General features: G+C 27.6%; 1 protein-coding gene across 1 annotated transcript in view; it reads left to right on the top strand.

Annotated features, from left to right (window-relative positions):
• Positions 1–8,708: 8,708 nt before the first annotated feature.
• Positions 8,709–11,090, top strand: part of LOC117182323 — a 120,337-nt gene continuing 117,955 nt past the window's right edge. The window contains exon 1 of the mRNA XM_033375482.1: positions 8,709–8,862. Within this exon, the coding sequence (XP_033231373.1) occupies positions 8,860–8,862 (3 nt within the window). The 5' untranslated portion in view covers positions 8,709–8,859. The remainder of the gene's footprint in view (positions 8,863–11,090) is intronic.

The following is an 11,090-nucleotide window of genomic DNA, read 5'->3' as shown; positions in this document are numbered from 1 at the left end:
TAGGTGAACTATAGCAGAATTATAGATAAATTATAAGGGTCATTCAAAAAATGCTTGATCAGTTTAGGGGGGAGGGGGGTCTGCCAAATGATCATTCTCTATGTTAAGACGAATGAAAACGTATCTCAAATTTTCGAAAAAACTAGTCCAATGTCTTTTCAAACTCCCTCAAGTTTTTGAGTGGACTAGATACAGCCTGAAAAAAAGTAAAATAAATTTTAATTTTTTGTCAATTTAATTGATTTAACTAAATTTAACTAAGAAAATCTTGCTTACAAGTGAGATAAATAATAATCTATTACTAAGTCCTTCTTTTCTTATATTTTAAATTTATTTTATTTATTTAATAAAATTGATTAAAGGAATTCATTCGAAATCTCGCAGTCATTGTTGTTAATTATCTAATTGGTTGCATACTGTGTCAGTAATATATCTCAGAAATTGTAAATTGTAAATTACTAATAAATAATAAAGGCAACAATTTTATTTTAAAATATTTCACTAAATATTTTCAAAATGACAAGGATTCTATTCACAGCCCCTTTACCAGTCTAAATAAGGTAATATGTACGTATCTATTAATACAGTGAAATCCTTCAATAGTTCTCCCTTCGATAGCCCTTTGAAAATTGACGCCACGCCGCTATAGGTCAAATTGCATTTTTCTTGTTTAAAATCTAATATGACGGGAAAGAATAGATATAACTCAACAATTTTTTTAAAAATAAAGTTCATGTTGCGTGGAGTAAAATCAAATATGTACGAACGTCTACATTGTTTATTGTAGGGGTTGAAGTTAGAGGTGAGTGGCTAGAAACCAGAACATTTGCTGAAAAACATTATAAAGGGTTTTCGCTGGTAGTAAAAACAATTCTAATAACCATTTCTTAAAAATCCTCAACTGTATAGATGGTTTCTCGCTACCATTCTCCTTTTTAGGGGTGGAAATGGATAACGAAAATCTAAAAACATGACATATCGCAGAATGGAATTGCAAATGGTTTACACGGGGGTTCAATACCATTTCAACAACCATTTCTGCATTACCCTCTACTGTGTGGATGATTCCTCGCTCCCTCCACTCTAGGGAATATTCGAAAAAGGCATTCTGAAGATTTTTATATTTTTTCGTGACTTGACCTTAACAGTTAAATATATTTACTAATTAGATTGTTAATTGTTTACTTTTAAATTAGAACGCGTATACCAATTTTTTTTCTAAGAGAATCCGTTTCATAAAGCGAGTATTATTTATTTTTTAGAGTAATTCAGATTGTGGGAGAATATAGTATAAATCGAGCAGAATATTTATAATTCTCCAGTAAATATCACTTCGCTATTCTTAAGAAATATGCGGTAACAATAACATATGTTTTCTTACTATTTTTGCGTGCAAAAATATAGATATTATAATTCAAGATTATAATATCTATACTTTTTTAATAAATCATAATTAAAAAAAGTACTTGGAGTTGTCTCTTATTATATTATTATTTAAATAAATTATTGATACAATATTGTACCAATATTGCATCAATAACTTATCAAAAGAATAATATAATTAGCTCGTTGTAATATCGTTGTAAAGACGTTGCAAATGTCCGCAGTCTGTCCATCTGAAAGTTTATTGAACGTTTCACAAACGTTTTATAAACATTTATAAAACGCATAATATTTATTAATTTATTATTAATATCTCGGAAACAGCTACAGATAGAGCAAAGGGCGTGAATTTTGAGATCACTAGAGAAATGTTAATTTAAAATTGTTTTATATTTGTAAAGAAATTAACAAAAAGTTGAATTTATATAAGGTCTCCAAAATGTCTTTTTCGAATATACCCTAGACTTTCACTGTATATATTGAGAATGTTCAGCAGCATTAATTGATTAAATCAAGACATGTAAATACGTAAGTACTCTTATTGAATAATAAAATTTAATAATAAATGTATCTAAAACTTATTCATAAAAGGGAAAATTTTAATTGTAAATGTTTTTTATTGCTGGAGATAAATCTTTTCTTAACATTTTGCTACCCCAATATAATTTATCAACTTTTTCACCCTTTTCTAAAAGACCAAAAGAATGAAATTATGGACAAAAACTTAGAGTATCTTAATTCACGAAAAGCATAAATTGTCACTACTACTAACATACAAATTCCGGTAACAGCAATTAGATATTTCAAAGTTCTAGAAGTTTTGAGGCTTTTAAGATAATAATCTTTTTCAATATTCCAGGAACAATTACAATGAAATTTTTATTTTAAAAAGCTAATTTTAAGAAATGATTTCAAAACATTTCAAATTACTTTCTAAAATTTCGAGAAAAAAACTTAGAAGATAATGAAGCAAATATTTGCAATTTTTCCAAATATTAATCAGACAATATTAAACAAAATATAGATTTGTGATTTCCAAACTTTTCAAGAAAGAATCCCAAGCATTTTAAGGAAATTAAATTTTTTAATTTGAGGAAAAATTCACATCATTTTTCAAAATTATTTTCACCTTAAGAGTATAATTTGCCTATACGTTTTTTTCTGTTTTGATTCAAAAAACCTTTTTTACTTGGAAATTTGACAAATTGGTTAAACATTCGCTTTTTTGATTTAAAAATTTATCTATTTTGGAATAAACTTAATCTTCTTCTAATAAAATTGCAACTGTATGGTTTTTGAAATTACAAGTATTTTTTAGTTAAAGATTAAATCATTTCTTTAAAATTCGTGTTTTTTTTTATTGATTTCAATTGATTCCGATTTAAAATTAACATTTTTTGGATTGAAATATCAACTGTTACATTTTTCGTTGAAAATTCATCCTTTTTAAATGGAAAATTTTGACCACTTAGTCAGAAGTTGAACTCCTTTATTAGAAGTCGTTTTTGTTGGTTAAAGATTCATCATTTAAGTTGAAAATTTAGCCTTTTTTAGTCAAAAAGCTAACAAAAATATATATATTTTTGGATTCAAATTGAAAAGTTCAACTATTTTGCTAAAAATGATTTTTTCTGTTGTTAAAAAGTTAGTTTATTTGGTTGTTAATGCAACTGTTTGGTTGGAAAATACTTATTTTGTGTAAAAAAATCGTCCTATTGGTTTGAAAATTCATCTCCTTTGGAAGAAATTTTATTCTTTTAAATCAGAATTAGAACTGTTTGATATAAAATAAATGTCTTTCTTGATTGAAGATTCAACTAATTTGATGAAAAATCGTTTTTCTTTTTTATTAATTCAACTGTTCTTTATTCAAAAATTCAAATCTGTTTGTATTGAAATATCCACTATTGCACTGTTCGTTGAGAATTCTTGATTTTCATTGAAAATTCAACTAATTAGTTAAAAGTTAAACGGTATTTTATTGTTTATTGAAGATTTATCACTGTAGTAAAAACTTCGTTCGTTTTGATTGGAAATAAACTTTGATGTAAAACCCCAATATTTTCGGGTTAAAAAATTTAACTGTTTTGTAGAAAATTTCTCTCTTTCAAAAAATATTTAATCATTTTTTCTTGCGAATACATCTGGTTGAAAATGTATCTTTTTGGTTGAGGATTCAAAGATTTAGTCGCAAATTTGTCATTTTTTTATCAGTTCAACTGTTTTTGTTCAAAAATTAAAATCGTTTGTGATCGAAATATCAACTATTACATTTTTCGTTTAGAAGTCATCTTTCTTGGTTCAAAATTTAACTATAAGAAAAAACAAAATTATATAACCTTTAAGACAAATAAACCTGAAAAAGAAACAGGTATTCAAAATTTCTGTTTTGTATTAAAAATTATTTTTTAGCTCAAGTGGAAAAACTCCACGCGCGCGTGAGATGTCATTCAGGATTTTACTGTCTAATTTTGTACTTTACAGAATCGGAATATTGGGAATCGTGACTAAAGGCAAAAAGTGTATAGAGAAATGGTAAGTGAATCAAACAAAAAAGGAAGCGACGTGCTAAAAAAAACAGTAAAAAAACAGTTTAGAGCGAAAATCCACGAGGATCTAGCTAGGAAGCACAGACCGTAAAACAACGTCGCTATCAGGCTTCGAGATTGAATCTTCCTCGGATCCCAGCTCTGGCAGTTTTTTGCAGACAATTTCCGGATTCTTTATTTTTCTGTGGAGTTATTTAACTATCGAGTTTTTCGCCCTTATCTAAAAAATAAAAAACTATCGGTAAAGAAGTTCAATTTTGAATATAATCCTATTATCAGCAAAATCTCCCGATTTAATGCTTTCTCTTTAAACTATGTTTATAAATATTGTTGTCACAAAAACTTAGAATGTTCAGTTTTGACGGTTTTTAATATTTTAGTTGATTAACAAAATTGACTGTCATCGCATGCATTCGTTTTGAAACTCTAATGTTTATTAAAAATATTATTTTTAAGTCTATAAATTATCAAAATTCCTATTTATTTGTGACAGGCTTCACAGGTATCATTTTTGGCTGAAAATTTTACTGTTTTGTTGAAAATTTGACTGTTTTGTTGAAAGTTCGACTTTTTGAATTAAAAATTCAACAATTTTATTGCATTTTTAAATTTAAAAATTCACCTTTTTCTCATTTTTTTGTTTAAACTACAACTTTCTGCTTGAATATTGGCCTGTTTCAATAGAAAATTCACTTTTTAGTTGAAAAATAACATTTGCAGATTTGAAAATCGACTGTTTTGTAGAAAATTCATATTTGGTCAAAAGTTAAACTACTTTTTTAAAAATTAATTTCTTTAGCTTAAAATTGAACTATTTATTTTAAAATTTCGTGTATTATGTTAAAACTTCGACTTTTTTATAGATAATGAATCCTCTTGGATTAAAAGTTATTTATTTTGTTAAGAAATCCGCTTTTTGGTTGATAGTGAACTGTTTTCTTAGAAATGCAATATCTGTATACAATTCGTCGTTTCGTTAGAAAATTAAACCATTTAGTAGGAAATTATTATTTTAAATTGAACATTTTTGTTTTTAATAAAAATTTAACTATTCCATTTTGGGTAACAAAATTTAATTATTAAATATAAAAATTTAAATATTTTTATGTGAAATGGATTAAATTTGTGAAAAATTCAACTACCTGATAAAAAATGTATGTATTTTGCAAACATTTTTCACATTTCAATAAAATTTTATTTCTTTATTGACTGAAAAAGTTTTTTGAAATGAAATTGAACTGGTTAAAAATATATCTTTTTGTGTATCTTGATACACTTTTTTCGTTAGTCGTTCATGTGACATTCTCTCAACATGCCCGATCCACCTTAACCGATCTTTTTCCTATGTGTCAACTAGTGTTTCTTCTGCACCACATTATTTGTTAATTATTTCGTTACTCACTTTGTCCATCAGAGTTTTTCCACATATTATGCGCAGCAATCTCATGTCGAACGCGTTAATTTTATCTTAGGTTTTTCTTGCCTTCGTTTATGCGTCTATCTAACTCCTCATCTATCTTTCCGTCCCTAGTGAATAAGCTATCAAGGTATACGAATTTATCAACTTGTTCAATTCTCTCATCATTGAATGCAATGTTGCATATTATTTTCTCACTCTTCCCTTCGAACATCGTAGTTTTTGTTTTCTTTGCGTTAATGTTGAGGCCCATGATCTTCATGCTTGCATTTAGTTTCTTCAACATTCTTCGCAAGTCTTCAAAAGACTCTCCATAAGAACCAAATTATCTGCAAACGCTAATTCACGTACCCTTACTGTTTCGAGATTCACACTTTCTTCTTCGAAAAAGGCCATTTTTAAACACTGGTCCATGAATAATATAAATAGCCATGAAGACATAACGCATCCTTGTCTAATACCGTACGTTGCATAATATCGAAATAGACACTCAATTGCCCATTTGCCCTTAAACTCGCTTTACTACCCGTATATATTGTTTTTATATCTTGTAGGAGTTACCTTCCTACCCTCGAACTTTTTTCTGTGATCTGTCTTGAGGTAAATATTTGATCCGTACATGAGCTTCCTGGCATATACCCACTTTGGACTACCCAAATATTTTCTTCTGTTATTTTCTTTACCCTACGAAGAAGTATTTTTCAGTGTATTTTACTCATGGTACTTAATAAGCTGATCCCTCTGTAGTTATTGCAGTCGCTTTCATCTCCCTTTCTTTTGTATATTGTTACGATAATCGCTTTTTCCAATCGTCTGGGACGTCTCTCATCTCGAAACATAAATTTATCAATTCGCACAGTCTATGTGATATGCACTCGTCACAATGTTAAAGCATTTCAGCATTAATACCATTTACTCCGGCAGCCTTGCCGTTTTTCAAGTTCTTAATTTTATGCTTACCTATGTGACGCAGACTTTCTCAATTAATTTTTCTAATGCATCGTGTTCTACATCGCAGTTGTGGTGTCCTATAGCTTCATCTCTGAATAGTCCCCTAAAATTGTCTTTCAAAGCGTGTAGTATTCCGTCTGCAGCATATAGGATTTCACCTTTACTATTTCTCTTATTGACAAATTCTATACTTTCATTTCCCTTCATTTTTGTTTAAAGCAATGTCTTGCTTCCTTTAAAGTAATTTTGTATAAAACACTATTACAGTTTTGGCAAAGTTGATCTTTTCTCAGACCAATAATCATGGGTTTTCTGAAGAATGTGACTCTCTTGATTTAATAATTTCATTTAATTAAGCCAAATAAATTCTCAATGTTTAAATAATCGCGGATTGAAGAAATGTATAGTTTCGAACAGTACATTTTTATTTTATAATTGTTTCATCATAAAAAATAATGTTAAGCATAAACAGCAATTAAATTCTTCAAAAGACTTATAAAAATGACAATTGAATATTGTTGCAATTTCTGGTATAAAACACTTGCTTTGCAATCATAAAAAATGTTCGCAGTAGATTAAAATGATATTGGCCAGACTGAGAAAATTAAAGGAAGGCATGTAATTTCTTCTACTGCGTCTGACAGTTGGTTTTTATTACTGTAATTTTATGTTCCCATTTCCATATTTCTATGAGACACCTGCATTTACTATCCCCGCAAGCTAAAGCAGGATAACATAAAAATTGAATATTTTAATTAGAAAGTTTTATGATGTAATCGTAATTTTTAGGATATTTTAATTATTTTCTATTCCTCCGTCATTCTTATCGGAATTAAATTAAAATTAAAACCTTGGAAAAGCACTCTTTAGAAATCTGATGGTATATAAAGGAATACAATAATCCGTCCCAGGGATTCAAAATAAACCTTAAATATTGAAACAGTAGCATTCAAAATTAAAAAGCTGAATTTTAAAACTACATAGATGATTTCTTATAACTAAATGGTGGAATCTTCAATCCAAAAGGACGAATTTTCCATCCAAAAAAACGAGTATTCGATAAACATTTACATTTTCCACATATTAATTAAACTAAAGAAAAATAGTTGCATTTATGGTAAAATGATTAAATTTACAACAATAGTTCAATGTGCAATTAAAATGATGAATTTTCAAATCAAATTATGACCAGAAAATATTTTTATTTAAAATAAAATACAGTTGAATTCAACCAATAGAAGGCCGAATTTTCATCCAAGTTGTTGAATTTTCAACTAGAAAAGATTTTACGCATAAGAGAGAACCGAAATTTTAACTAAATTGTTGAATTTTTAAACGAATAAAAGAAATTTTCGACAAAACAGTTCGATTTTTGACCAAATTAATTTTAAAACAAATAGTTTAATTTTAAACTAAAAATGATCAGTTATCGACCAAAAGTGAAATAGTGGATACATTTTCAGTTGAAACATTGATTTTTTCAACAAAAAAGAAGCCAAGTAGTAGAATTTTTCACCAAGAAGATTAATTTTCTACTGAAAATAGAATAGTTCAATTTTTAGTTAAAAAAATTAATGTGTATAAAAAGAATTAATTTTCAATAAAACAGTTAAATCGTAAACCAAATAGAATTTTTGAACATATAATAGATGAATTCTGAAAAAAATATCAAAAGTACCGAGACCTTTTTGTTTAAAAATTATATGATTTACTTATAAAACCACTCATTTTCATTTTTCTTCAGGCATTTAAGAATACAAAGTTTCTATGTGTACAGAAAAGTACTGAAATTTCGAGGCAAATAGTCCGTTCCTCTGGAAATAATACCAAAACAATTTATCTATTCGCACCGAAATTAGGGTACCTAAACATTTTTTTTAGGTTTTACCAAAACTATTTTTGAGCACCCTGACACACACTTTCCATTGAACACTGGACAATTTTTGCACTCACAAACCAATTTGGTTAAATGCACACAATTTTTGTTTTTCAACCATATGATATGGTTATCGTGTGTAAAATTATTAAAAATTTGTATAATTCAATTTTTTTCTGAGTGCGACTTGGAAATATTCAAACAAATCACGCTTGATCAAGATCAGAGCGAAATATTTATCTGGGAAGGCTCTCAGCTTCATTATTCATTTAGTCACTCATTTTGTATTTCAGTGTTCAAGACAAGCAACATTCTAGCGAACCGATAAATGGCTCAGATAAGATATTCCCGGAGTTGGGTGCTCGTGAAGTGAATTGAGCCCAGCAGGTGTAGACGGGTTCACGGCTGGGTTCATCTGCGGCGGAGGGATGTCTAACCAATCGTGTCTAGTGGGGGTTAGGACAAGGTCAACGAAACTTATAAAACTACTAGCACCTGGTAAAAACCTGTTCAAACCGTGGCGCGAATCGGGCGCGTCTACACGGAAAAATAATACCCGGTTCTTATATTTTTATGGTTATCGTGAAAACAGTGAATCTGTACATTGGGACAGTCGTGAATCGTGATCTCTTGGTGATTTCTGTATTCATCTTCAGGGACTGTTCTTCTAGTTAAATCTAACCATGGTAAGTCTTGAATTTAAGTATTCGTTTAATATATTACAAAAATAAAGCATTTTGTTGTGAATATTTGAGGAAAATTTTACACCATACACGCAACTATACTGTTTATTTATTAATTAATATTTTAATCATCCAATTTTTTAAAACAAATAAGTAATTGATTGTTAAACATACTTCTTCTGTTAAAAGAATTTTGGTGTTTGCAAGAATAATTTTACAGAACTATATTTTCTTGAATTGTACATGAGTTTACCTATGCAATTTTTATTAGTTTCATAAACAATTAAATTTCCGATCAAGCGTTTTCAAATCTTTTTAATTAATATATTCTTAAATGCTTTTTATCAGCTTTAGAATATAAATTATTTTCAAGATTATTTTCAACCTCTATAAATATTTTTTTAATAATGGCTTAGATCTGCATTCAGAGATCAACAATCTGCTCTTATCCAAATAATTGATTCTTACTCAAGGACTGAAAAAATTTCATAATTTCTGTGACGATTGAGCCATTAAAAAAAATATCAATAAAAAACATTCTATGAACTTCTTTGAAAACAAAAACTTGTTCTTAAATGAGCAGTTTTATATTTTGTAAGTATTTACGATAGGCTCATGTTCCTTATAGTAATTCAAAAAGTTGCAAATATATGCATGGAAATCACAAAGTTAGAATTATATAATAACTAATTATTTTCAAATATATTTCAGAACAATATCAAACGTTTTTGTTCTATTGATATTAATTACAGTTAAAAAATTATAAGTGAGATGAGGAAGAAGACTCTTACTGAACATTTAAATTTTTTAATATAATATCAAATATTTCGTTGATGTCATTAACAATACTATTTTTTTCGAAATAATAATTACATCTCCTTTTTTAGCATTTTTATAGATATATTGATTTTTTTATTCACAATATAATTAATAAAACAGGTAACCTCAAGCTTATATAACATTATTTTTTAATTTAAAAATAATAAGAATGTCGATAATTTTTCTACCGGCAACATCTCTGCTTAATAAAAATAAGTTTATATTACCGTAAGACAATGTTATCCAAATTTTTCAAATAATTTTAAAGCATATACTCATGTAGACATGACCTAAAAATCAAGTGTTTTATAGGTAGAAAGTTTTTTATCAATATCATCTTTAAAACCTTAACTTCGAAATGTAGTTCTTTTAAAACGACACTTAAATTTGAAAAAAAAAATGGAAATATGGTTCTTCTAATAACGACATTCAACTTGAAAAAAATTGGATAATCGTTTTTCTTTTTTTTTTTCGATTATGTATAGTGTTTGGGATAATAAATAATTTTGTCAGAGGGTTTTGGAAGGTTTTCTATATTCCGGCAGAAATTCTTATTTGAAAATAGGAGTTTCGAAAATTGGAACATACTTAAACAATTTTCACCTCTACTATTATTTATCCGATAAAAAATACATATATACAAATGAACACAGAAAGTATTGAAATTAATGACAATGTTTAAAAATGTGTTGAAATATCAATTTTTATATTAGTTATTTAATAAACAATTTTCAATTATTTTCTGACACTAGGAACATTGTGAATTTTAAAAGGATATCAATCAATATCATGTTTAACGCATCCTTATGTTGGCGAAAAAGTAGAAAAACGTGTGTTTTTATATATCTTTGAACAAAAATTTTTAAAGACATTCGGTGGCGAAGTAAATAGGTATTCTCAAAAAATAAAGTCTGCTATTTTGTTTAAACTTATTTTATACTCCACTTAGGAAGTATATGTGGAAATAAATGCTTTAAACAATTCACTATATTTACCGTGAAATAAATCAATATGAAAAATTATAACTGAAATGCCTTTTTTGTCCATGTAATGAAAAACCGAGAGTCCATATTCAATCATAAATACTTTACTTATTTATTAAAATTGATAGAAGTATTTACAAATAAGTTAATATAAAATAAATCATTTTTATACATTATTTTAAAATTCATTGTGGTGTTAATTTTATTTTTTAAAAACTGTCTGAGTCTTGTTAATTCTTAAGAAATCATTTTTGCCTATTGATTTATTTATTACAAAAAATTTTGTTTATATATTAGTGTGTAACCCTCAGAACAATGTTCACTCCTTTTAAATATTTTGGAGCATTTCAAGCAGTTTGAACCCAATACAACCTTTAATTGAAAATTTTTTTTAATAGCCCAGACAAAACAATACGCATGTATTCAACA

This window comes from Belonocnema kinseyi, chromosome 10, assembly GCF_010883055.1.
Source record: "Belonocnema kinseyi isolate 2016_QV_RU_SX_M_011 chromosome 10, B_treatae_v1, whole genome shotgun sequence".
Lineage (NCBI taxonomy): Eukaryota > Metazoa > Arthropoda > Insecta > Hymenoptera > Cynipidae > Belonocnema > Belonocnema kinseyi.
Note: the sequence above shows the minus strand (reverse complement) of the source record. Positions and strands in the feature narration are given on the sequence as shown.